General features: G+C 40.9%; 2 protein-coding genes across 2 annotated transcripts; one reads left to right on the top strand and one right to left on the bottom strand.

The window, feature by feature from the left end:
- Positions 1-201: 201 nt before the first annotated feature.
- On the bottom strand, positions 202-24397 carry Slc30a4 (solute carrier family 30 member 4). Its single transcript, XM_050134187.1, has 7 exons — positions 23599-24397; positions 15920-16066; positions 7947-8100; positions 6473-6677; positions 5806-5911; positions 4898-5032; positions 202-4261 (listed from the first exon to the last, which is right to left on the bottom strand). The coding sequence occupies exons 1-7, from the start codon at positions 23987-23989 to the stop codon at positions 4107-4109; spliced, it is 1293 nt and encodes a 430-aa protein (XP_049990144.1). The 5' UTR covers positions 23990-24397; the 3' UTR covers positions 202-4106.
- Positions 23988-24610, top strand: LOC126495015 (atherin-like). The gene is made up of 2 exons (XM_050132629.1): positions 23988-24000; positions 24045-24610. Exons 1-2 carry the CDS (start codon positions 23988-23990, stop codon positions 24608-24610), a joined length of 579 nt encoding a protein of 192 aa, XP_049988586.1.
- The last annotated feature ends 255 nt before the right edge of the window (positions 24611-24865 follow it).

Genomic DNA, 24865 nt, shown 5'->3' with positions numbered 1-24865 from the left:
CGGTTTCTGTTAATGGAGGGCATTACAGGTGATTGGCACCAGAAGAAAAGGGTTCTTTAATATCCTGTCTTATCTAGACAATTTACAAACAAATGGTTTACTTCTTAAATACTTAAGAGTGCATTGCACTTTGAGACTACAAAGCTAGACGGTATGCTTTAAGGCCTTGTACCATTAATTAATCAATGAAAATAGCAAAGGTTTAGGGCACTGTACATCTCGTTTTTAATAAACCACAAGGCAAAACAACACTTTAATAATCATATAGGAAATTTCATTTGAAAATGGCAAATACAGTACATATACAAAGAACCTGATCTTCATTACACAGATAAACTCCAACTTCAAAATCTTTCTAAAATCAATCATATGCAAAATACTTGGTTTTTGGAGGGGTGTACAGGAAAGTATATACAATTTCTTAAACCGTGATATGGCTTATTTAGTCACATATTTAGAGAGGCAGACACTTTCCAAATACAAGGTCTTTTCTAGGTAGAAAAGGGACAGACTGGCACATTTCAGCTTTGTGCTGCATTTATTCCAGAATATTCTTGATGGCACTATTTAAATTGACACTGTCATGGATTTAGCTGTCAAAGTCTCCAAAAACGTTTACCAATCTTAACAAAAACCAGAAAATGACTGTTGGTTTCCCACAAACCTTTTGAAACCAAGAACTCAGTGGCTGGCTTGATAAACGGAGACCCTGTAACACTGAGGAATCTCGTTTCTTCTTTCCAGTCTGCAGCGCCCACTAACATCACAATGTATCTAACTGCCAAATCAAATCTGAAAGGCAAGCCCGCAGGACCCATCTGACAGCCCTGGAGCTGGAGTGTGCAATGGTGCTCTGGCTGCAGAGACATTAGGCGGCACCTGGAGGTCAGACTTGCTTCCCTCAGCACAGTATCCAGCGAGATGTCACTGTTCATGTATAACTAAGACCAGATGAACTCATCTCGTATGTAGGGACAAATTCTATAACTCTGGCTATACACAAGGTGGTCAACAGCAAAACTGCCTAAAACTGTACTTGAAAAGGGTTCAGATTCCGTAAAAGCATCTTATGATGACAAACCAAGGATCATAAATACATAAAGCCAAATGCAGTTGAACTGCGTGCTTCAGAGTCAAAATCTCCAAGAGTGCTGACTGGCATTTTGAGAAACCCGAAGTCCTTCCCAGTGGCTCTCAGTCTATTTCTGTCTCATATGTTCTACTAAGTTCAGCGTGCAGAAATCTAGGCAGGGGATGATCTGCTGTTATAAAACCTTTCTCACTTGGAAAGCTCTCTCTGAAAAATGAGAGAGAAGCGGTGTTATCTACATGATCTTGCCTGTGTCCATTCTGGGAAGGATCACCTAAAGACAAATATTGACAGGTGAACCTCCTCGGCTAAAGAATTCATAATCAGGAAACACTTTAGAGAAGTAAAGCCCCAACCCCAAACTGAAAAGAAATACGGTAAACTAAGAAATCCAGTGATCCAGCAAACAGTGCTGATGGGAGCTATGAAGATCTCTGCTCACATCAGGACCTGTAGCCATGGAAACAATACAGCTGTATGTAAGACTCACAATTCTTCAGGTTCTGACTATCAAGTATGTCTTATTCACTGCATTCTCGTTAATCTTGTTAAGACAACAAGATCATTAGTCAGACAACAGTAAATTGTAATAGTAAAATTAGTAAAACAAAAGACGGTAGGGGGCCAGCGTTGTGAAACACAGATTAATGTAACTGATTATCTGCAAATATTCGGTAGATGTATTGCAGTGGAGAACTGCCAAGTTTTTATGTTGTGATGTTTCCCAGTGCAAAACCAGCACCACATCTCTCCAATTCAGACCCTCGTTTCACAGAGCAAAGAGCTTCCACAGCTCAGCTGAGAAGGACAGCCCAAACCCCACAGCTGTGTAGTCCCTGGAGTAACTGCTGAGTTAATGTCCTCCTCTGGGGGTACTGACAAGTTAAAAAGTAAAACCTACCAGTTCTCCATCATGTGGAAGCAGTAAAGTACAAGGCCTAGCTCTTGCTGCAATAATAAAGCACAGAGACTTCAGGCACACCCACTTTAAGTAGAACAGGATAGTTGAGATTCCCAAGTGTTCAGTGTTTCTATATTTTGAAAAAAAAAAAAACCCTTTCAATATTCAAATAGATTTTTAGGCTGTCTTATCAAATAACTTAAGGAACAAGTCACTATGAAAATATAGATATGCCCACATTGTGATAAAGGATGCCTATAAGAAATAAACTCATGGTATGGGAAATGTTAAGTACAAAATGTACATTTTCCCTTTCTTTCCTAGATACCTAAAGGTCACACATGCCCAGGCAGCCACTTAAATGCCTGCTACTTATTCATATGGTTATCACTGTTTCATTTAGTTTATTGTCTAAAAATTTTGAAATTTAAACATTTATAAATGGACTCACAATAAAAATTCAACAAAGTTAACTTTCCTCTTTTTTTTTTTCAAAATAAACTTTGAATTCAGCAAATGCTACTGGGTTTTATTAGGTAACAACAGCTATTTTTTGATACTATCAATTTCCAATGGGTAAATCCGGATTTCCTTATTTTAGTTTTACACGTAGGGAAAGTCTGAAGTAAGAAGATAATACCTGTTTCCCAGTCTTCATTTACACATCATTTGGGTTTCTAGGATTTCAATTCACAACTTGTTTGGGACACTGTTACTCTACTCTGATTCTCTGACGAGCCAAGGACCATATGATGTGTCTATGCTGGAAAGAGATTGTCTCAAAACAACTGTTGGAAATGAAATATGAATATTCATGACTCTCTCTTTAACAAACTTCTGCCAATCATGTTTCCTTAAGCTTGGAAATATTTATGCTTCTTCCCTAGACATAGCTTTAATATCCATCCTTATTTCAGTTTGTTTTTGTGCACGCACATACATGACAAGAAAAAAAAACAAGAATAAAAACAAAACCCTTTACTTTCTGTTTTCTCAGAGTATTTTCTCCACCCAACCCCTCTGTATTTTTATACTATGGCACTATTATAAAACTTCAAGATTGTACTTTGGGGGTTTCTGTAATGCACAGAGAACCCCCTAACCCATATCATAAAACAGAAATTCTCTCTGGAGTAACAGGGTACTCTGCATGGTGGGCATTAATAAACTCAGGTACTCTATTGGTCACTGAAAGATGCATACAGATGACCTGGTGTACACATGAGAACAGGGTACCAAGCAAACGATTACTAACAATGCTGGCAGTTCTTTAAAGGGGAGCTTTGTCTCTTACTGTTCGTAAGACAATTCTACATAAAGCACAGAGTGATTTGCAGGGAAGACAGAAATGCAAACCTTCACACCCCACTACTTGCTCCTCTGGTTTAGATCATCATATGGTAAGGTGATTTAAGGTTAAATCTAATGTCTGTTATTCAGAGCTATATTAAAAATTTCCTAAATAATTCAATGATAGTGACCACATTATGTGAATATTTCTGGTACGATTACAAATAATCAAAACATTGAGATTCAAAACCCAGTAAGATCTGGAAAATTTGCTTATAAATTGTGACTAACAAATATCAAGAGTTATTTGTGAAATAAAACAGTTCTGAAACACTTAGGAATACATGCTTATTCCATTTTCTGGGTATTATTACTTTCTGAAATCTGCTGAGGGCTGATTTTTATAAAAAGAGAACACAATTCCAGAAACTAGATGCCAAGATTACACAGACACAAAAATCCCAAATAATCAACACTGAGTTTGCTAGCACTGACTTCATACGATAGGCCTGTAAAAAGTAGTTTTAGAAGAGAATACTGAATTCTGAGTCTTCCTGTGCATCTTGGGTATTTTGTCAAATGAATGAAGTACGGTCTTGAACGGTCTTCTATGAGGTATCTGCAGAGCTACAGCTTACTCTGTAAACAGTACTTTGGAAACTTCACCCGAAAATCATGCAATTATCAGTCAGATCGAAGGGACTGTTTTTGTGAGACCGGTGCTTGACATGTACACAGCTGTCAGGGACTCCATTAATATACGTTTATTGCTCTCAAGTCTGTGACTGTAGGATAAATAAGGCTGTAGACCCCAAGTACATAGAATCAGGTACTGGAACTCTGACAATTTGCACAAGTTCTGTTCATTTCTTGTCTGTAGCTCTGGAGCTGAATAGTGCATTTATACATGCCAAATGTGTTCAGTAATAAATGCTTAGCTTTGGACTGTACTTCTTCCCACTTAGATGAACTTCCAGGAACTGCAATATCAAGAAAATATCACATTATATATTGTACACTGCTATATTATTAGTAAGCAAGATTCAGAGAAGAAACAACAGTATACTGCAACCATATGCTCATCAGTCTGATGCCCCCTCTCTAATCCCGTCTGCTGTAGAAGTCATACATAGCCCAGAATGGCTTCCCACGGTCTCAGTCTTTCCATGCTCAATAGAGAGAATGCTGAATACAAGCCTCTTGTTTAAGGACCTTATGATCCTTAAGAAAGAACCAAATGCATATATTATTTTGATTTTAAAAAGCCATCAGTCTCTGAAATGATTTAAACAAGAGTGTGGTTTTTATTGTATAAAAGATGGCACAGCAAAAGTATGTAATATCTTTAAATGCAGGTAGATATCAATTTGTAATATCTTCTCTCAAAGAATTACAAAAAAATAAATGCTACTATTTCTTTATTTGGAGTTCTGGGAATTGAACACATGCATGTGCTCTACCCCGAGCTATCTTCCCATGCCCTTTGGACCTGTAATTCATCTTTTGAAGAGCCTCACTCTCCACTAAGTCTTTTTATCAGAAAAGTCTTCAGACACATGACAAGCTCAGATGTTGGTTCCAAAATCAGACACCTTTGAATCCCTCCAGCAACATACTTAGCTGCATGTGAACTATGGCAGTGGATTTCCCCGAAGTGAGAGACCAGATATTCAAGTCTTCCACAGAATAGACATCTTCTATTTTCATCAGCGACTCTTTGATATAATCTACATTCAAGTGGCTTGGTACACCTATTAGTTTGGAATATATAATTTGTAAGTTTACTTTGGTAGGAAATCTTATATTACATTTAAAGAAAACAAATGGTTTTGCCAAATTTAATTCCAATGAATTTTAAGCTTTGTTTACACTTTAAAATAAATTATAGACATTCTTATAAAAATATAGGAAATATACAAGAATCAATAAATACTTTAAAAATGTTAATTCTCACTACAGTGGAGTAGCAATCAATTTACAATATTTAGCTTAACCTTAATAAGTTAGGTAGATCAGCTTGACCTTCAACTCACAGAGATCTACTTTCCTCTGAGTCCTGAGTGCTGGGATTACAGACATGTGCTACTCTGCCCAGCTTAGGAACAGTTAATAATGATAAATTATTGCTGAGAACTTTTCTCTTCATGCTTAGACATGCTTTCAGTAAGACAAGAATGTCAAAAACTATAACAAAGTCACAAATTAAATAACATGAAGGAATTAAATAAACCACAAGGTACAACTGCATTAAGAATCAGAAGCTGCACTTTATCCTAGCATGGCACTGAATGTCATGTATACAGGTTTACATACTTTTTTCTGTTTGTAAATGTCAACTCACTCAACTGTCTGCTTTACCCTGAAAGGGTCAAGTGCATGGCCCATGGACTGCACTGCTTCTTGTTTGCTATGTACAAGAGAGTATCAGTAAAACACCAGACATGGCTCCTATCCAGAGCAATCCCCTAGCTGGATCTCCACTAGGGAGGGGTAAATCCACAGTGGGACGCTAATGAGTGCTTACCTTCCAGTATTATCACTACTGTGTCCCATATGATGCGGAACGTTGTGAAAGCCACAAGTAATGAAAATATATATGTACAGATGGGATCAGCAATCTTGTATTCTGGCTAAAAGGCAAACAGAGACTGACATTAAAACACTATAAAGTAAGCAAGGCACACAGCCCTGTTCTTTATCTTCCTTTAACAGGATTGGAAAACACTTTTAAAACTTGGACACTACCTGAGAAACATCCTCACTCTTAAGATTTTTCCAATGGTTTGCCTCGCATGCCTTTTCTGGAAGTTTGGTCATTCTGTCTATTCTCCTCTGTGCCTTCTCTGCATTCTGAACTCAGAAGCATAACATACTGAAGCTGGAAAGAACTGTATCAGCCATCTGGATTGAAATACTCATGAGAACCTCAGCGTACAGCTCATGCAGTGGTTTGGTGACAAGGGTTAACAGCGAGCTTTAGTGACGGTGTTATCAAAGCCCACTACGGGTAAATCAGCTAGTAAGGTGACATCATTGTGCTACTGACAGTAAGTAACTATACTGATGGCCAATTAATCTGACACCAGTGAAAAATAAATAGAAAGGCATTAGTGTCCAGTACACTGATAAAGGACAACTAGCTTTTAAACTAACCATTAGGCACGTTTGAAGTAGAAAGCACACCATTTTACCTTGAATCTTATGATGTATGCAGCTATAAGCACACCAACACTCTGTACCAAATCACCCAGGGCATGTACAAATGCAGCTCTCACTGCCAAGCTGTCCTGCCCATGGCTGTGTCCACTAGATACCATGGTCGGAGAATTTGAAGGCAGGGAGTGGGAATGGGAGTGGGAATGGTGGTGACCGGACTGGTTCAACAGAAACCCCATTCTGTTAAAAATGAAAGAAAACATATTATTTCTCTGAAATTATTGAGAGAACATCTATTACTACTCAGACAGTAATGGAGCAATGCAGAACAGTCATTTAAGAAGGATGAAAGCAACTGCTACACAGAAAATTTGTTGTAGGTTCATGGAGCTTATGATCTGCATGGGACGTCAGAAGTGCAAGCACACAGCCAGTTAATGTGAAATGCTTTGGAATGTATACAGCTTTGTACAAGTATGGAAGATGAGGGCCAGGTGATGGGGTAGGTGGGTGGGGTGGCACAGAAGAGCTCTCTCAGAATCCTTTGAGCAGATGGTGGATGCGTATTCTAGGAAGAACAGCAGGCAAAGGCTTAAAATGAAAATGCACTCCATGCACTTGAGAAAAGGATGGCACTGTGGCCAAAATAAGGAAAGTAAGAAGTGCTAAGGCAAATGGGGGGCTGCACAGGGTTTTATTTTAAAAGGTGGTTGTAGGGACTTCTGATCTTTATTCTAAATTTGAATAGAAGCCATGAGACAGTGATTTGTAAACTAAGGCCACTAGACCGTATTTGGCTATGTTTTTTAAAGATGAAGTTCTATTAGAATACAGGCAAATGTATTCACACAGTGAACATGGCTGCCTTTGTTAACATCAGGGTTCCATCGCTTTACACGTGTAGCTCTCAAAGACTCACTAACTAGGCTCTTTGTTGTTTTAGAAGTGTGGGAATCAACCCAGGGCCTCAGGTATGCTAGGGAGGGCTCTATCACTAAGCTCCGCCTATAACCCCGTCTATTCTCTAAAGAAAGTCTGCTAACTTCTGCTCTAAATGACTAAGTATATAACATATTTCAGTAGTTTGAGGAAGAAAAATGATTCTAAAAGCTAGCTAACACTCAGCAGGTAAATGTGCCTGTTGCTAAGTTTGACAGCCTGAGCTTGATTCCTGTAACCTACATGGTCAAAAGAGAGAAATGTCTCCTATAAGCTGTCCTCTGACCTCTATGTGTACACAATAGCATGTGCACACAAATAAAATATATGCAAAAAACTTAAAATGTAGCTAATGTAAGATTATTAAATATTAAACAACATACTTGGCTATAATTAAATTCCTTAGTGTTAAACACATGGGCAAGTTAATGAGTTTAGCACGCTCCATTTTATTATACTTATAAATAAAACTGATGTACTATATTTTGAATATGAAACTATTTTATGCCTGAATGCATGCATATGCAATCGTCTTTTCACTTACAGCATGTGAGAAAACACTGTGCTTACATGACATTAACTGCAACTCCAACAGCTGCGGTGATGAGCATGATGTCACCGTTTATTTCATAGTTCATATGGATTGTTCTCTGCACAGCTTCATATAAGAGGAATCCCATAAGTACATACACCAACATCACACTGATCATAGCTGACAAAACCTCTAGAAGGGAAGATGGAAAACACATGTATCTTTAGCACAGCTGTTACACTGCATACCAACTAAACAATGCTCAGTTTTTTACTTACAACACTATGTTATTTTTGTCATAAAACATTTTTAAGTATTTCACAACTTGAATTGTCTAGACCCTTAACTAATTCATTTCCATCCTCTATCAAATTATGTATATTTACAGGCTATTCACAAGGTAAAACTGAAATAGGAAAAATAATAGATCAGACGAGATCAGGCGTGTTCGGGGTGGTATGGCCGTAGACTAGAAAAATAATGGAAATATGACCACAGACAACTTAACAGCATAACAAGAGGCATGTGAGGTAGCTTGGCATGCACACAGCCCTGGGCCAACTTCTGGCTTCATTCAGGTCTGCTGGTGCATCTGTAATCCCATTACTCATGAGGTAAGGTCAATGGATGGGAAACTCAAGGTCATTATCCCCAGTTACATACTGAGTCTGTGGCCAGCCTGCGATATAGGAGAGCTGGTCTCAACAGCACAACAACAAAATAAATAACTTAAAAGAAAAGATTGGGTAAGAAAAAAAATTTTTAAAAGAAGTAAGAAACTAAAGAGTAATTTGTCATAGAAAGAAATGGAAAAATTCTCAATAACAAATGTAATAAAAGAAAATTGTATTTTATTACTTTGTATGGGTGTTTGGCCTGCATGGATGTCAGTGTGTCATGTGTATGTTTGGTGCCCTCAGAGGCCAGAAGAGAACATGGGAGCCTGTGACTGGAGCTATAGACAGCTGTGGGTACCATGTGAGCGCTTGGGTTCTGGGTTCTCTGGAAGAGAAGCAGCCAGTGCTCTTAATCACTTAGCAATCTCTCCTGCCCCTCAAAATTCTTATATCCTTGTTAAGTTGGCAAATAAATTTAAGTCTGATAATTTCTAAAGTTAGCAAGAATATTAATGTAAATATTAAATGGTTAGCTTTTTATTATTTGATTTATTTACATTATTGCATGTGTTTGCTTTTTAGTTAACTCATTAAAATATTTTTTATTGAGCTATACATTTTTCTCCATTTCCCTCCCTTCATCCCCTTTCCCCTTCTACCCCATCCTGTGACCTCCCAATTTACTCAGGAGATCTTGTCTTTTTCACCTTCCTATGTAGATCCATGTATGTCTTTCTTAGGGTCCTCTTTGTTGTCTAGTTTTTCTGGGGTTGTGGCCTGTAGGTTGGTTTTCCTTTGCTTAATGTCTAAAAGTCACTTATGAGTGAATACATATAATATTTGTCTTTCTGGGTCTGGGTTACCTCACCTAATAGTTATTTTTTCTAGATCCATCCATCTGCCTGCAAATTTCAAGATGTCAGCTTGGTGGTAGTGGTGCATGCCTTTAATCCCAGCACTCAGGAGGCAGAGGCAGGTGGGTCTCTGAGAGTTCGAGGACAGCCTGGTCTACAAGAGCTAGTTCCAGGACAGGCTCCAAAACTACAGAGAAACTCTATCTCAAAAAACCAGAAAAAGAAAAGATGCCATTATTTTTTCTGCTGTGTAGTACTCAATTGTATAAGTGTACCACATTTTCTTTATCCATTCTTCAGTTGAGGGGCATCTAGGTTGTTTCCAGGTTCTGGCTATTACAAATAATGCTGATGTGAACATAGTTGAGCACATGTCCTTGTGGTATGATTGAGCAAAATGGAAAAAAAGAAAGCATATTCAACAAATGGTGCTGGCATAACTGGATATCAACATGTACAAGAATGAAAATAGATCCATGCCTATCACCATGCACAAAACTCAAATCCAAATGGATCAAAGATCTCAACATAAAACCAACCACACTGAACCTCATAGAAGAGAAAGTGGGAAACTTGATTGCTCTTTGGGCTAATGAGGGAGGGGGACTTGATTGGGGGAGGGGGAGGGAAATGGGAGGCGGTGGCGGGGAAGAGTCAGAAATCTTTAATAAATAAATAAATAAAATAAATAAAGTGACAAGATGCAAATTGCAGTGTTTTGAAAGAAAATAATCCCCCAAAGCGAGTGTCACTATTAGGAGATGTAGCTTTACTGGAGTGGGAGCAGCTTTGTTGGAGGAAATGTGTCACTGTAGAGGTGGGCTTTGAGGTCTCATATATGCTTAAGACACACCACCTAGTGTCTCAGATTACTTCCTGTTGCCTGCAAGTCAAGATGTAGGACACTGAGCTACTTCTCTAGCACCACGTCTGCCTGCACACCACCAAGTCACACCATGAAGATAATGAACTAAACCTCTGAAAATGTAAGTGATTTCCTTTTATAAAAGTTTCCATGATCATGGTGTCTCTCCACAGCAACAGAAACCCTAAGACAGAAGTTGGGACCAGGGACTGGGGTACTGCTGTGATGAGCCTGACCATACTTTTGTTTGAAGGAATATGGACTTCGGGACTGTGGATTAGAAAAGCAGTTGAACACTTTAAGTGCTGCTTAATGGACCATACCAGTAGTAGCACAGAAGACTGTGGTGCTGAGTGTGATTTGAACTGTGAGGGCTGGATCAAGAGATTTCAGAGGAGAATAACTTTAGTATGTTGCCTAGAAATTATTCTTGTGATACTTTGGCGAAGAATGTGGCTGCTTTTTTGCCCATATTCAAAAAGTTTGTCTGAGGCTAAAATGAAGAATTTTGGATTAATTCCATTGGCAGTGGAAATCTCAAAAGAGCCCAGTACAGATTCTGTTGTTACTAGTATTAACTCTAAATAAGATATATAATGAAAAGGAGCAGGCTAAACAAGGAAAAAAATATTTGAGGATAAAGTGGAATAGAGCTAAATTCTGTGTTCAAGGAGATAAACCGATTAAGAAATGGAATAAAGGGAGTGGTGGTCTCAGGGAAGGACCCACTCAGCTAAGCTTCCACCTTGTGAAAAACTAAAGAGAAGCCTGGAGCCTGGCAGTGGTGGCCACACCTTTAATCCCAGCACTAGCGAGAAGCAGAGGCAGGCAGATCTTTGAGTCTGAGGACAGCCTAGTCTACAGATCCAGTTTCAGGACAGTCAAGCTTAGGCAGTGGAGGTGAAAAACAGAAAGCTGGTGAAGATGTAATTGAACAAGGGGGCCATGCTCCAGCTCCAGCAAGCAGCAGAACTTGGTAGCTTTGGCCGTATGGTTCTGACCTTAGAGTCAAGGACTGAAGAAAGGGTTATAAAACCTAACTGTGACTAAAGAAAGCCACCGAGGCCAAGCATCTGTCAGGGGTGTCACTGAACTGGAGGCCCAGGGAGGTCATTGTGTGAAGCTGTGAAGTTGAAGTTGGACTGTCTTGGAGGCCTCAAGATGTTAAGAGATTCCAGAGTTGTGGGATACCTGCCTAGGAGAGCTGCTAACAGGGAATAGAACCAACTCGAGAGAAAGAAGTATGTTGCAGACGACAAAGCTGAAAGGAATTGGAGATCTGAAGAGCATTTTGACAAGGAGATGTAGAGTCTGGATGTTGGAGGGTACCACTAGTTAGTTCCTGGCCGTTTAGCCCTGAAATAATCACATAAAAACTGTATTAATTAAATCACTGCTTGGCCCATTAGCTCTAGCTTCTTATTGGCTAACTCTTACATATTAATTTAACCCATTTCTATTCTGTGTACCGCCACATGGCTGTGGCTTACCAGCTAAAGTTCGGTGTCTGTCTCCGGTGAGGTTATGTGGCTTCTCTCTGACGCTGCCTTCCTCCTCCCAGCATCCAGTTAGTTTTCCCCGCCTAGCTCTGTTCCCCTATAGCTCTGCTATAGGTCCAAAGCAGTTCCTTTATTAACCAATGATATTTACAGCATACAGAGGGGAATCCCACATCATCTAGAGTTTGCCCAGCTGGTTTTCAGTCTTGTTTTGATCCAGTGTTTCCTCACTATGCTCCCTTCCCTATGTTTTGGAATGGTAATGTATATCCTGTGCCATTAAATGTGAACTGCTTTTTTATTTTGATTTTTATAGGGGATTATAGTTAAGAGAATAAAGACTTTAAACTTTGGACTTTAAAACATGGTTGAGACTGTGATAGACTATGGGGCTTTTGAAGTTGATATGAATGCCTTTTTGTGTTATGATATGGCTACAAGCCTTTGGGGGCCAGGGAGTGGAATGTGGTGGTTTGAAAGAAAATGGTCCCCAAAGGGAGTGACACTATTAGGTGTGGCTTTGTTGGAGGAAGGCTTTGAGGTCTCATACATGCTCAAATCAAACTCAGTGTCTCAGACCTCTTCCTGTTGCCTGCAAGTCAAGATGTAGGACACTTGGCTACTTCTCCAGGACCATGTCTGCCTGCACACCACCATGTCACACCATGATGACAATGGACAAAACTTCTGAAAATGTAAACCAACCCAATTAAATGTTTTACCTTTATAATAGTTGCTGTGTTCATGGTGTTTCTTCATAGAAATAGAAACTCTAACTAAGATACAAAGACAGGTTAAGTTGCTTCCCAGAGAAAAGGAAGAGTTCAATTAGACTATGACTCACTCCAGATGTCTCTTTCTTGTTTTGGGTTGGTCTCTGGTCACACAGCTTACAATAAGTTTATCACTCTGTATACCACACCTACAGTACCAATGTTAACCACTTCATTCATGTCTTTCTCATGCCTCAATTTAAATTCTCATTTCTAGCAAGTTCTAGAACTTCTAGTTCTTTTCCTCTAAGAGTTCATAGGATGTGATTAAAAATGCAGTAAGATGTGAATAATAAAAGGCACGGATTTTGTCATAGGTAGGAGGAAGCTGCTAAAAATGAATCACAACTAGGTAAAGGGCTTTTTTTGGATGCTTGTATAAAGGAAAATTTTAATTGCATTCTTTCTATTCCTCTAGCATCAGGGGATAAAACAACAAACTATATAGAATTAGTGCTGTAGCCAAATGCTTCTCAAGACACATCTGGCTGGCTCTAACCATGATCTCTGCTCAGCAAACATTTTGAACAATACTTGTCCTATCATCTTGCCATTGATATTGGCTGAGGACTTAAGCGATCATATCATGTACAAACTCTTTCTATCCCCCTACTCAGCTTACTACAGAGTAAACAGCTCTTCTTACTACAGTCTTTATATCAGTGCAATCCCTGAAGAGTTGGAAGAAATGCCATATAAACAAAGACAATTCCTAAGGTAATTCATAGAGGGCCAGAAAGGAAGCAGGCAGATGGGGACAACTGTCTTCAGAATGGCCCCCTTGGAAGAGACTCTTTTTCCTCCTGAGGATTTGAGATTTCTTTCAGCGTTGTGGTTTCATTAAATCCTGAGTTTTATTAGCTCTTAGAGTAAAGAGACATGCTCACATTAAATAAATCCAGACATCTAGAAACAAGGCTTCGGTCCTCCCTCTCTCTCCTCACATAAACCTGCTGCTGTAGCTCACTGTAAATAAAGAAAACCCAGAATGATTTCACACCGTCCACAGCTTTACAAGGAAGAGGAAAACTGTAGCACTGTAAGAGACTGTGGTGACAGCTCCAAGAGAAGAGGGTAACAGCTCTCCCACCCATTCCCACTGGCCCTCAGCATTTCTTTTCTACAAAGAAGCACAAATTCTGTCTTATCACAGAATGTAGATTCTTAAAAAAATTATGATAAAAATTAGCCAAACATTTTCAAGACTGGATATTCCAGAGAGCTTTACTGGCTTTTCTGCACACATGCATACACGCTACACAGCAGCCTTGAATTCATTCTAATTTTTTCAGAGAAGAAATGAAGCTGACTAAATGAAGAATGGTGATTCCTTTAAGTGCTGGGCACTGTCCTAAGTGCAGTCTAAAGAGTGAGGCACTTACTGCCCTTAATAACTCTATGTGGGAGACACTATCATTAGCATCCTTTACAAACAGAAAATGGAGGCACAAAGATGTTGTGGAACTTGCCTAAGGTCAGCCTGTTAGGAAGTGAGACAGCCAAGATTTGAACAAAGCTATTGGTTTCTATGCTTCTTCTCATGGGTGTTTGAAAATACCAATTAAAAGGTTATAATCAGCTGGGCAGTAGTAACACATGCCTTTAATCCCAGCACTCAGGAAGCTGAGGCAGGCAAATCTGAGTTCAAGGCCAGCCTGCTCTACAAAGCAAGTTACAGGACAGCTTAGGACTACACAAAGAAACCTTGTCTTGAAAAGTCAAAAAAAAAAAAAAAAAAGGCTATAATCAACAGACCGTAATTGTGTGTGTGTACATGGGTATATGAATGAGTGCAGAGGACTGCTGAGATCAGAGGCAGCTGACCACCGTGGGGCTGAAGTGACAAGCAGCTGATAGTTGGGAACTGAATCTTCTGCAAGAGCAGTACTGTAGGGTTGGAGCAATGGCACAGCAATGAAGAGATCTGGCCGCTCTTCCAGAGGACCTGGGTTCAATTCCCAGTACCCATATGATGGCTCACAACTTTTATTTAAAATATAATAAAATAAAATTTAAAAAGAGCAGTATGTGCTCTTAACAGAGACCTCTCCAGCTGCAGAAAATGTGATCTCTAATAGTAGAAAACATCTACACAACAGAACTAAGATGACAACTACAATTAAACTGTTGTAGAGTATTAGTTAAAGATGTGCTACATTTGTTTATGCTGTGGAATATTTGTTGATGATGCAAAGCTACATTGCAGTCTCTTATGTTGTGTTTGTTTAACTCTGTGAAGTTATTAGACCTAATTGTTCTAATAAAGAGCTGAAAGGCCAATAGCTAGCCAGGAGGGGGACAGGTGGGACTGCCAGGCACAGAGGAGAAAAAGAGAAAAGAGGACGCTGGGGGCTAGCCACTAAGCCACACAGGAAGATATGGAGTAAAAAGGCAAGAACAGATATAGAGAAATAGAGAAAGGTAAAAACCCAGCGGCAAAAGGTAGACAGAATAATTTAAGTTAAAAAAAGCTGGCTAGAAATAAGCTAAGCTAAGACCGGGCATTCATAAGAAAGAATAAGTCTCCGTGTAATTATTTGGGAGCTGGGTGGTGGGACCCCCCCCCCAAAGAGCAAAGAGTTAAAAAAATCAACTACATTAAATCATATTGATATTTACTGCTATCAGATAACAACTGATCTGGTTCATTGACACAGTGCTAATTTCTAATAACTCCAGTCCTACATTTTGTTTCCTTATGAAGAATCTCAATAGAATAGCCAGTGTTTAGTTCTTTATCCAAAAAAGCCAAAGAACGTTATTTTTAATCTCAATTCTTTAATGTGCATTATCAAGTGCTGAGCTTTTCAAAGCAGAAAATTCTTAATTTGGGGGCTTCTATGCAAATATCTATTGATATGGTCCTTCCTATAATAGTTCAAACAGTTATTTTATGTAGTTTCAGAGTAAGTAACAAGTTTAAAACCTCAGCAATAGTAAGAACTGGAGCTATGTAGGAGCTTCTAAATTAAATAATATGAATATATTTTCAAAATTACATGGATATAATGCAAGGTCAGTTACATACCATATTTTGTATATATGATGAAAATGCTTAAAATATGGCTTCAGTTGCAATTCTTAAAATACAAAGCAGCAGCAAATGCTTATTAGAGAGTTACCCAGATGGTTCTGCTAGGTTCAATAAACTGGAACTAAGCTTCCTTATGCTGGCATCTTCAGACACGGAGACATGAGTAGCTAACTGCATAATCCTGTACTGTGTAGGGAGGCCTGACTGGGATGTTCCATGGAGACAGTTTTGTGAATAAGTCTCATTATTTATTTTCATTTGCTTTGCTCAAATCCACTATCATCTTAAAGATTTCAGTTAATTGGGGTCATAGTTCATTGTAGCTTTACATTACAATAGTATAAGCCAAAAGAAACTTATGTTACATACCTAGGCGATGAAATCCAAAGGTGAATCTTCTGGTTGGTGACTTTGAGGACAGCCACAAAGCAAGCAAAGTGAGTATGATGGCACTAAGGTCGGTTAGCATATGAAGAGCATCTGTCATAATTGCTAGGCTATTTGCGATGTATCCACCTGAGAGAAAGGGAAGGAAGATTAACTAAAAAATGTAAGCAGTCAAACTTGAAATGCACAACATCCTACAAAACATAACTGTGAGCTAAATTTCTATCCTGATACAACTGAATCAAAGTATTCTAAAATTTTATGCAAAATAGTATATATGTCATCTTTCAATTTATATGGGGATGGTTCCAGAAACCCCTGTGGGTATCAAAATCTGTGTGTGTTCAAGTACCTTATATAAAATGGTGTCTTTGCATACAAAAGAGGGGTGACAAGTTTTGTTCAACTTAGTAATTCTATGGTTATAGTGAGTTAATAACTACAGTATCTGAATACTGCAACAAAGCAGGAAAACATTCAGGAAGAGCTGAACATAAAATGACATTGAAGAGTTCCATACAGTGAATATGAGTTCCACACAAAGGGTAAACATTAGCTTAGCTTATGTTTTTGAATGCAGATAACAATCCCTGAAGAGAAGAACAAAAAAATGTTATTTAGAAAATATGTTGTAACCAATGGCATAGGAATAGTATGGTGTATGCTTGTTAAGAGCGTGCATGTCTCCACCACAACTCATATTGGTGTTTCATCTCCGTTACGAGGTATTGAGATGTTGGAAATCGACACTGATCATTGGGAGGTAATGTTAAGAGAGGCCCTAAGGGGAAGGCCTCAGTTTAATAGGACTGTGGCTTTATTGAAAGAAGAGATCTGAATGAGGAACATCTTCCTTACCATGTGACTCAATACTGCTTCGAGACTATGATAAAAAAAAAAAAACACAACAAATGTGGCCTCTAGATTTTGAATTTCCTAGTCTTCAAAAACACAAGTTGAATAAACTTTTCTGCTTTATAAATTACCTAATGTGTAGTATTCAGTTATGGCAATATAAGACAATATACATTAGGGTTTGAAATTTGTGATTCCAGGATTCCAGGTGTCTACTAGGAATCTTGGAATATATCCCCATGGACAAGTGGGGGACAACCACACAAGTGATGAATATATATATGCATATATATTAACATATATATTCTTTCTTTTCTCGCCTTTTGATTTTATTCTGTTATTGGAGAGTAGAATAATGACTCATTTTCCTTTTTGGAGACAGGGTCTTACTATGTAGCCCTGGCTGACCTGGAACTCACTGTATAGATCAAGGTGGCCTTGAACTCAGAGATCTGCCTGCCTCTGCCTCCCAAGCACTGATATAAAACATGCACCACCATGCCCGTCCCTCATTTTCTAAATTTCTTTTTTTCTTTTTTTGGTTTTTCGAGACAGGGTCTCTCTGCAGCTTTGGTGCCCGTCCCGGAACTAGCTCTTGTAGACGCCTGCCTCTGCCTCCCGAGTGCTGGGATTAATGGCGTGTGCCACCACTGCCCGGCCCATTTTCTAAATTTTCTATGAGTTTTTGGATTTTTGTTTGTTTTTAAGTTCCTTTTAGGCTTTTATTGTTCAACAGTTTTTTTCCTCCTTTACCCTGAATTTCTTTCTTTTCTTTTTTTTTTTTTGTTTGTTTTTCGAGACAGGGTTTCTCTGTGGTTTTGGAGCCTGTCCTGGAACTAGCTCCTGGAACTAGGAGACCAGGCTGGTCTCGAACTCACAGAGATCCGCCTGCCTCTGCCTCCCGAGTGCTGGGATTAAAGGCATGAGCCACCACTGCCAGCTTACCCTGAATTTCTTTTGCAGAACAACCTCTTCTTTTCCAGATACAGGATCTTATCTCAGGATACTAATTATGATTATAACTTGTTTTTAAAACAGGTTTTTCATTAGCTTTCCTTATTTTAGCCTTCTTTATACATACATGCTTTGAGGCATCTGACATGGTCTGGTCTGTCCTGTTTAGGATGCTCTAGTGCAGTAGTCTTATATTGGGTCCTGTAGGGGCAGCATCAGGATTCCCTGGGTTCCAATAAAAGCAAATGATGGTCAGGCAGTGGTGGCACACACCTTTAATCCTAACACTTGGGAGCCAGAGGCAGGTGGATCTCTGTAAGTTCAAGGCCAGCCTGGTCTACAAGAGCTAGTTCAAGGACAGCGAGGACTGTGACACAGAGTAATCCTGTTTCAAACAAACAAACAAAAAAATGCAATCGCTGGTCAGACACAGTGGAGCAAACCTTTAACAGCAGCATTCAGGAGATAAGAGGCAAATGTATCTCAGTGAATGTGAAGCTAGCCTGGTGTACATAGTGAGTTCCAGGCCAGCCAGGGCTACACAGTAGCAAGACTACATACATTCATTTATGCTCTGCCCTATCCCAAGCCTCTCTTATTAGAACTTCTGAGGGTGGGATCAGTACTTTGGGTTTTAACGAGTTCTCTTCGTGACTGTGATGTACAGCAAAGCTTGTGACACATTACTGCAGTGTAACCTGGGTTGGTCCTCAGCTGGTGTTGACTTTCTTGAGAGTACTAAGCCAGTTAACTCTATTTCTTTTCCAGTTTCCAAGAGTTTTGCTATTTTTCTCATCTTTAGATTTTCCCATCTGTGTGGATCTATCCCTTCCCCCAACAAGCCAAATCCCTTTAGTTCAGTTAAAGATATACTTTAAGACAGGGCAAAATTAAATATACCAATTCTTTATCTGAAAGTTAAGTGTATATATCTTTATGTGTTTTTAGTTGCAATAAAAACAGGTAAAATACTAAGTACAAAGGATACTGATGTGGGATTCCCCTCTGTTTGCTGTGAATATCATTGGTGAATAAAGAAACTGCCTTGGCCTGTTGATAGGGCAGAGTTGAACTAGGCGAGGAAAACTATACTGAATGTTGGAAGAAGGCAGAGTAAGAAGCTATGTAGCCCCACCAGAGACAGCTTCTGGAACTTAACTGGGTAAGCCACAGTCACGTGGCGATACAAAGATTAATGGAGATGGGTTAATTTAAGATATGAGGTAGCCAGAAATATGCTTAAGCTATTGGTCAAACAGTATTGCAAATAATATGGTTTTCCTTGTGATTATTTTGGGGATGAGCAGTCGGGAACAAACAAGTGACCTACTTACAACAGGATATCTTAGTTTTTTTCCTCTAAGAAAATCTCTTATTTCCTCTTTGAAATACTATAGTCCTCCTCATGCTACCCTGAGGCACGTATTCCCAGACTGTCACTGGACACTTGGAATCTTGTCTAGTACAAAATACTGTACATATATTTTTCATACACATACAACACTTTGTATGTGTATGATAAAGTTTAAATTATTAGTTAGGGACAGTAAGAAACTAAGAGAATAACTAATAATAAGATAGAACAGCTGCAAGAATACACCATAATAAAAGTTACAAGTGGATACATTAGACAAAGGGATGATTCACATCCAGGGCAGGATGGAGCAGGACTCTAAGATTCCATCTTAGTACCTACAACAGTGAACAATTTAAAACATGGGTGATTTAGTTCTTGAACTTTCCATTTCATAACTTTGGATATGGCTGTTGTAATCGATTAAAACGATAGTGATATGAACAGTAAGGGAGGGGGACTGATGTAGTTTATTTCCTTGGATTTTGGGACATCTGTTTGCCTGTTTACCTTTCTAAAGTTGAAAGTCCTCAAGACATGGGCTCTCAGGTAACTCTGCCTATTCTGGGGACAACATCTACTGTGCTGGCCTGTCTTCTGGAGCACAGGTTTGTATTTAATAGCCCACCAGACATTTCTCCTTGTCTGCAGAAGCATGAAAATGAACATGTTTAAACAGTCATTGAGTCCATGTCCTGGTTTTGCTCTGCACCCTCTTTCCACTTCATAAATGATGTTTCCCACGTATCCAACTGGTAAGTGAGAAACTCAGGATCATTCGGGACCTGCTCTCTCCTCAACCCCCACGTCCAGATCAGTCAGTTCTGTCTACCTTCCCTCGAGATTCTGTTTCCAGCTGTGCAGTTTTCTGTATCTGCTCAGGTTTGTTTCTAACCAGGAGCTCTCTAAGTCCGCTCCCATTTTTGCACCCCCATTCCTTTCTTCATAGAACATCCGCGGTGATCGTGTAAAAAGTCACCCTCCTACGTAAAGCCCTTCACTGGCTTCCAATTGTACTTAGAACAGAAACTGCACTCATTCAATGTGGTCTATCAGGACTTGTTTATCTGGTCCTCCTGCCTCCTTCTTTTATGCTTATTACACTCCACTTACACTAGTTGTTCAGTTTCTGAAAAGAACTGAAAGTTTTGGGACCTTTGCACATGCTGTTTTCCTTGCTTGGATGATTCCTAATATCCTTTTTGTTGTTGGTTTTCAATGTTCCTATCAAGCCAAAACTATATCCCACTGGGTAATATGTCTATTTTTTTCTTCATAGAACTTAATACCTGAATTTACAATTTAATCACTTGCTATTTAATGTTTGTCTCCTATGTTAGTACAAGAACTTATGATAATAACAGTCTTGCTTTCTATCACAGAGCCAGAACATGTAGGACAGTGCATGCAAACTAACATGTAGGTACCCAGAAAGGATCTGTTGAACAGAAGGGAGAAAAGAAGGGACCCCTTGCAATGTCTTGAGCAAGTCAGAGGCAAACCTAGATTCAAAATCAAGTCCCTTCTTTCAAATCTTTACGTAATTTTTTATTGGCTCATACTTCCCACATAAATGATTTATTTCTAAGTTCTCTGGACATATTTTAATAAGCACTCCACTAGATCTAAGTCTAGATAACATTCTGAGCACTATGGTTCCTATTATTTCTGTATTACTGACAAAAGATTCTTCTATATTTGGGTTTCAGATTGGAAAGTATTAACCAAATAAGAGACTCTGGAAGAGAGAAGTCAGGACAATTAAATATTAATTTTTACTTAAGAGAAGTCACATCTAGAGTAATTTTAAGGGAGAAAATTATGTTTAACATGACTAACTTCAGATACTCACTATCAGCTTCAAAAACCACTGAGTCTGAAGATATTTTAGTTGCACGAGTCTGAGAAAGTCCCTGGAACTTCATCTGCTGAAGTCATGAGATCACGCTCTGACTACAACTTACCATTTCTGCATTAACAGTTCACACATTTGGAATTCTCTAACATAAAAAATAATTCAGAGTGTTTAGCCCTAAATGGAAGATCAATATTGCCTCCTCTGAGGCTTAGGGAACATGTGGAGGAGGGGAGGAAGAGTTCAGAGCTGGAGGGTGGGGAGATGTGCCACAAAAGATGCCTTCTGCATATGGCACAGCTGCGGTGCTTATGGACGTGGTGCCCCCGTGATTCCTTAACAAGACTGCGGCAAGATTGGGCCTGTCAATATTTTATCTGGAAGAGAGAGGAATTCATAGTTTCACCTCTCCCCGAGGGACTACTGACAGCTAATGGTTTCTGGGGAAGAGGGTGCCACTTCTCTCCACGGGGTTCTTACTGATCATCTGCCCACGCTTCAGAAGTAACTTTTCTCCAGTGCTCACAAGTCACTGAGGGCGTCACAGACCCTAAAATGACATGAAAGTGGGACCCGTGTTGGGAAGAAGGTTCCCAGTGAGAAAGAATGGGTGTGTATAATGAATAACATTCATTATAAACAGCATACAATATGGGAGAAATTAAAACTGTAATTAAAAATTCAACAAAAGCTCATTTACTATGTCTGCTTTGTATCGTTCACTGTTTGAGGTATTAGGCAGTCGGCTTATACGTCAGCAAATAAAAGGCATGTAAATACAGTAAAAGTGGGAAAATGACAGGCTTATTCCAGACAGTCAAACACGAGGCTTTCAGAGGTGTCTTCTGAAATGAGAGACGACTAACAGCTAGCCAAGGGATGATCTGGGCTTAAAGGCAGGGATATAAAAGCTGAGGTCAGAGGCTGGAGAGGCAGCTCAGTGGTTAGCTCACTTGCTACTCTTGTTTCTGTTCCCAGCACCCACAACAGGGAGTTCATAGCCACCTGTAACTCAGCTCCAGGGATCTGCTGCCTCTAGGCACCTGCACTCAATCATGTGCACACACTCATCCCCCACACACACATGTAATGGAAATGAAGTAAACTGGCTTGAAAAAGCTGGAAGGTGGGTGATGCGCCACATCTAGCCAGTTAGTGGGTCGCAGACTTCGCTGAGAGATAACTGACGACATTAGAATATAGCCTATAAGATTTGTGTTTGCCCAGCACATATTTATGCTCAGATCTGTGGATAGGCACATACCTAAGGCAAGTACCTATGTTTGCATGTGTAATGTTTCTTATTACAGTGTATTTCTTATTTGCAGTGAAGTCAACAAAAGTTTGAAAAATATTGGGGGATCAACTCGTATGAAAGGCATAAGGGCAGGAGGAAGGCAGGCCCGAGGAAAAGAAAGAGGGTCATCATAGGTGAGCTCACTCTGAGGAAGCATGGTATGGCATGAGGTAGGGGACAAACATGATTCGCTACACACAGCTTCCACCCAAGCATTGGAAATCTGGGTTGCCAGGTCTCGTGCCGTCATAGTTCACTGTAAGAGACACCGGGAGAGAGTCATCTCCCCCGTTAATGTCACTTCCTAAGCTGTCACTAAGAAGTTGTTCATCAGCCCCCTCTAGATGCAAGTACTCCATCCGTGGATCCCACCAACCATGGATGGAAAACGTCTGAAAAACACCAGTGCCTCAGGACTCACCATGCATAGACTTGCTCTCTAAACAATACAGAACAATGGTATTTTGTAGTCGAACTAATTTCCGAATAATTTAAAGTACAGACGGGTGCCTATGTAGGCCATATGCAAATAACAGGCTGCTTCATTTATGCAAGGGACTTTTACATAAGGTGCCTTTGGATGGGGCATCCTGAGATTCAGGTTTGTAGAGGGGACTCCTGGAACCAATCCACCTTGGATATGAAGGGGTGACTGTAAACTAATGGGGTAGCAAAAATAAGGTCTAAACTACCAACCTGAGAGTGAGAAATTATTATCTGAAATAATCAAAAAATGAGAAGGAAAACAAGCTCTCGCAACTGTGGAGGAGCCCTCGAGCTCACTTGGATTGTCCTTATAAACTTCCAGTTAGTTGGCAGGATTGAATTCTGTAAAGCCTTTGGTTATATAAGGTAAATGATATATAAAACGATCAAACAAGCCAACTGTAGAAAGTCTAGTATTGTAGATGGCTCTGCCATCCCCCAAGAAGTTGGCCTTCTAAGTTAACCCTTTCAGAACCCCCATGTGGGAAAACAGATGGTCTTCAGCAATGCCCCTTAACCGTACACAATTCGGATTCTAAGCAATGTTAGAATCATTTTAGATGTTCCGAGAGCAACCCGGTGTCCCATCAGAATCTGTAAAAGAAGTTACAAGATACACAATCAAGTTTGATTCTAAACCCTACAGGCGACGGCACACTGTTGGGGGAACTACAAGATATCCCTGCAAGCTCTCTGTGGACGCCCAGGGAACCGCACTTTGGAATCGGGTGGCCATTTCAAGCCCTGCACAGGTCTCTCCACACCTAACTCGCTTTCTGAAAACAAAGTTCCCACCTCAAGTTAGGCGTAGCTACCAGCTGGACAAAGTCAAGGGCCAGGGTGGCGGCGACAGCACTCACCGACGAGCTCTCCGATCATGAACAGCAAGTAGAGGACGGCGGCAATGGTCAGCCTGGTCTTCACCTTCCTCTGCTTGAGCAGCTCGCGCCGCTTGCTGCAGTTGTCACAGGGGTCCATCTTCAAACTCAGCTGACTGTTGGTCAAAGGTAAGTCCTGGTCCAATAAGGAGTCATCGTCGGCCTGGAGGGCCGGGTGCGCCCCGTTCACAGGCCTGTCCTGGGCTTCCGAGTCATCGTCGGCCACCACGACTCGAAGTTTATTAAAGCGCGAAAGCCCCTCGTCGCTCACCTCGTCCGAGAAGTCAAAGGCGCTGGTGTCATTTAAGAAGAGCGGCGCGTCGTCCTTCCTGAGCAGGGATTTGAGGCGCTTCCACGCGCCGGGACCGGCCATGGCCGCAGAGGGCCGGCGGCTCCGCCTTCACCGGCGCTCGGGCTCCTCAGGGCAGCGCCGCGCGTCCCTGCCCATCGTGAGAAGAACGAGACCCGCTCCGACCGCCGCGCCCCGACCGCGCGCCAGCTCCGGGGTGGCTCGGGATCCCGCGGCGCTCAGCTACCCCGGGCCGCCGCCGCCGACACCGCGCATCCCCCCTTCCAGGCGGCTCGCGCTGCTGCGTCCCGGACCGGGATCGAGGCCGAGCTCCAGCCGCTGCGCTCGCCCGCCCGCCCGCCTCGCGCCGCTCGGGGAGGCCGGCCGCGGGGTCTGACAGGCCCGGCCTCCTCCGGGCCCCTGCGCGAGGCGGCGCGTGCGCCCGCCCGTGAGGCACGAGGGAGGGGTCGGCGCGGACACGCAGGCTGCCCGCGACTCGGGGGCGCGCAGGGGGGCGTGGCCACGCGACGCCCCCCGCCCCCGCTCCTCCTAGCCCCGCCTCCTCGCCTCCGAGGTCCCGTGCGCTCGGAGCCCTCGGGTGTGTCGCGGAAAGGTCCCCCTCCTAGGCTGGGTGTCACTGCTCGCAATTTCCCTCCACTGGAGACAGGCCTGGGGAATCTCGGGTCCGATCTTGGTTATGGATGACCGATGGGAAACGTCAGTTAGGGCTTTCTTACTAAGTGGGTTTCTTGGTAGCTTTTCTTTTGCCAAATTGATAAAAATTTGTTTAGTTTGGTCAAATGACTAGGACAAGACTATGATGGTCGGTAGTTCTCTGGCTTGCCTTATGTTTCCTGTTTCTCAGCAAATGTGTCTTCTGTGTTGTTCACTGCTATGCTCCTTGTCCAAAATTGTGTGAGCTTCTTTTCCTTATCTTTTGTCAAATTCTCAAATGTCCTC

This window comes from Alexandromys fortis, unplaced genomic scaffold (assembly GCF_014885135.2).
Source record: "Alexandromys fortis isolate MF-2015 unplaced genomic scaffold, M_Fortis_MF-2015_v1.1 scaffold_6, whole genome shotgun sequence".
NCBI classification, from domain to species: Eukaryota; Metazoa; Chordata; class Mammalia; order Rodentia; family Cricetidae; genus Alexandromys; species Alexandromys fortis.
This window is presented reverse-complemented; position numbering and strand designations above follow the sequence as displayed.

Bases quoted from the DNA above. Each gene is read 5' to 3' on its own strand.
- Slc30a4 (XM_050134187.1), bottom strand. From the start codon at position 23,989: ATGGCCGGTCCCGGCGCGTGGAAGCGCCTCAAATCCCTGCTCAGGAAG. The intron at 5,912-6,472 runs GTAAAATGGTGT...TTTGCCTTTTAG, and splicing joins CATACATCATAAGATTCAAG to CCAGAATACAAGATTGCTGA. The intron at 4,262-4,897 runs GTATGTTGCTGG...TTGATATTGCAG, and splicing joins CATAGTTCACATGCAGCTAA to TTCCTGGAAGTTCATCTAAG.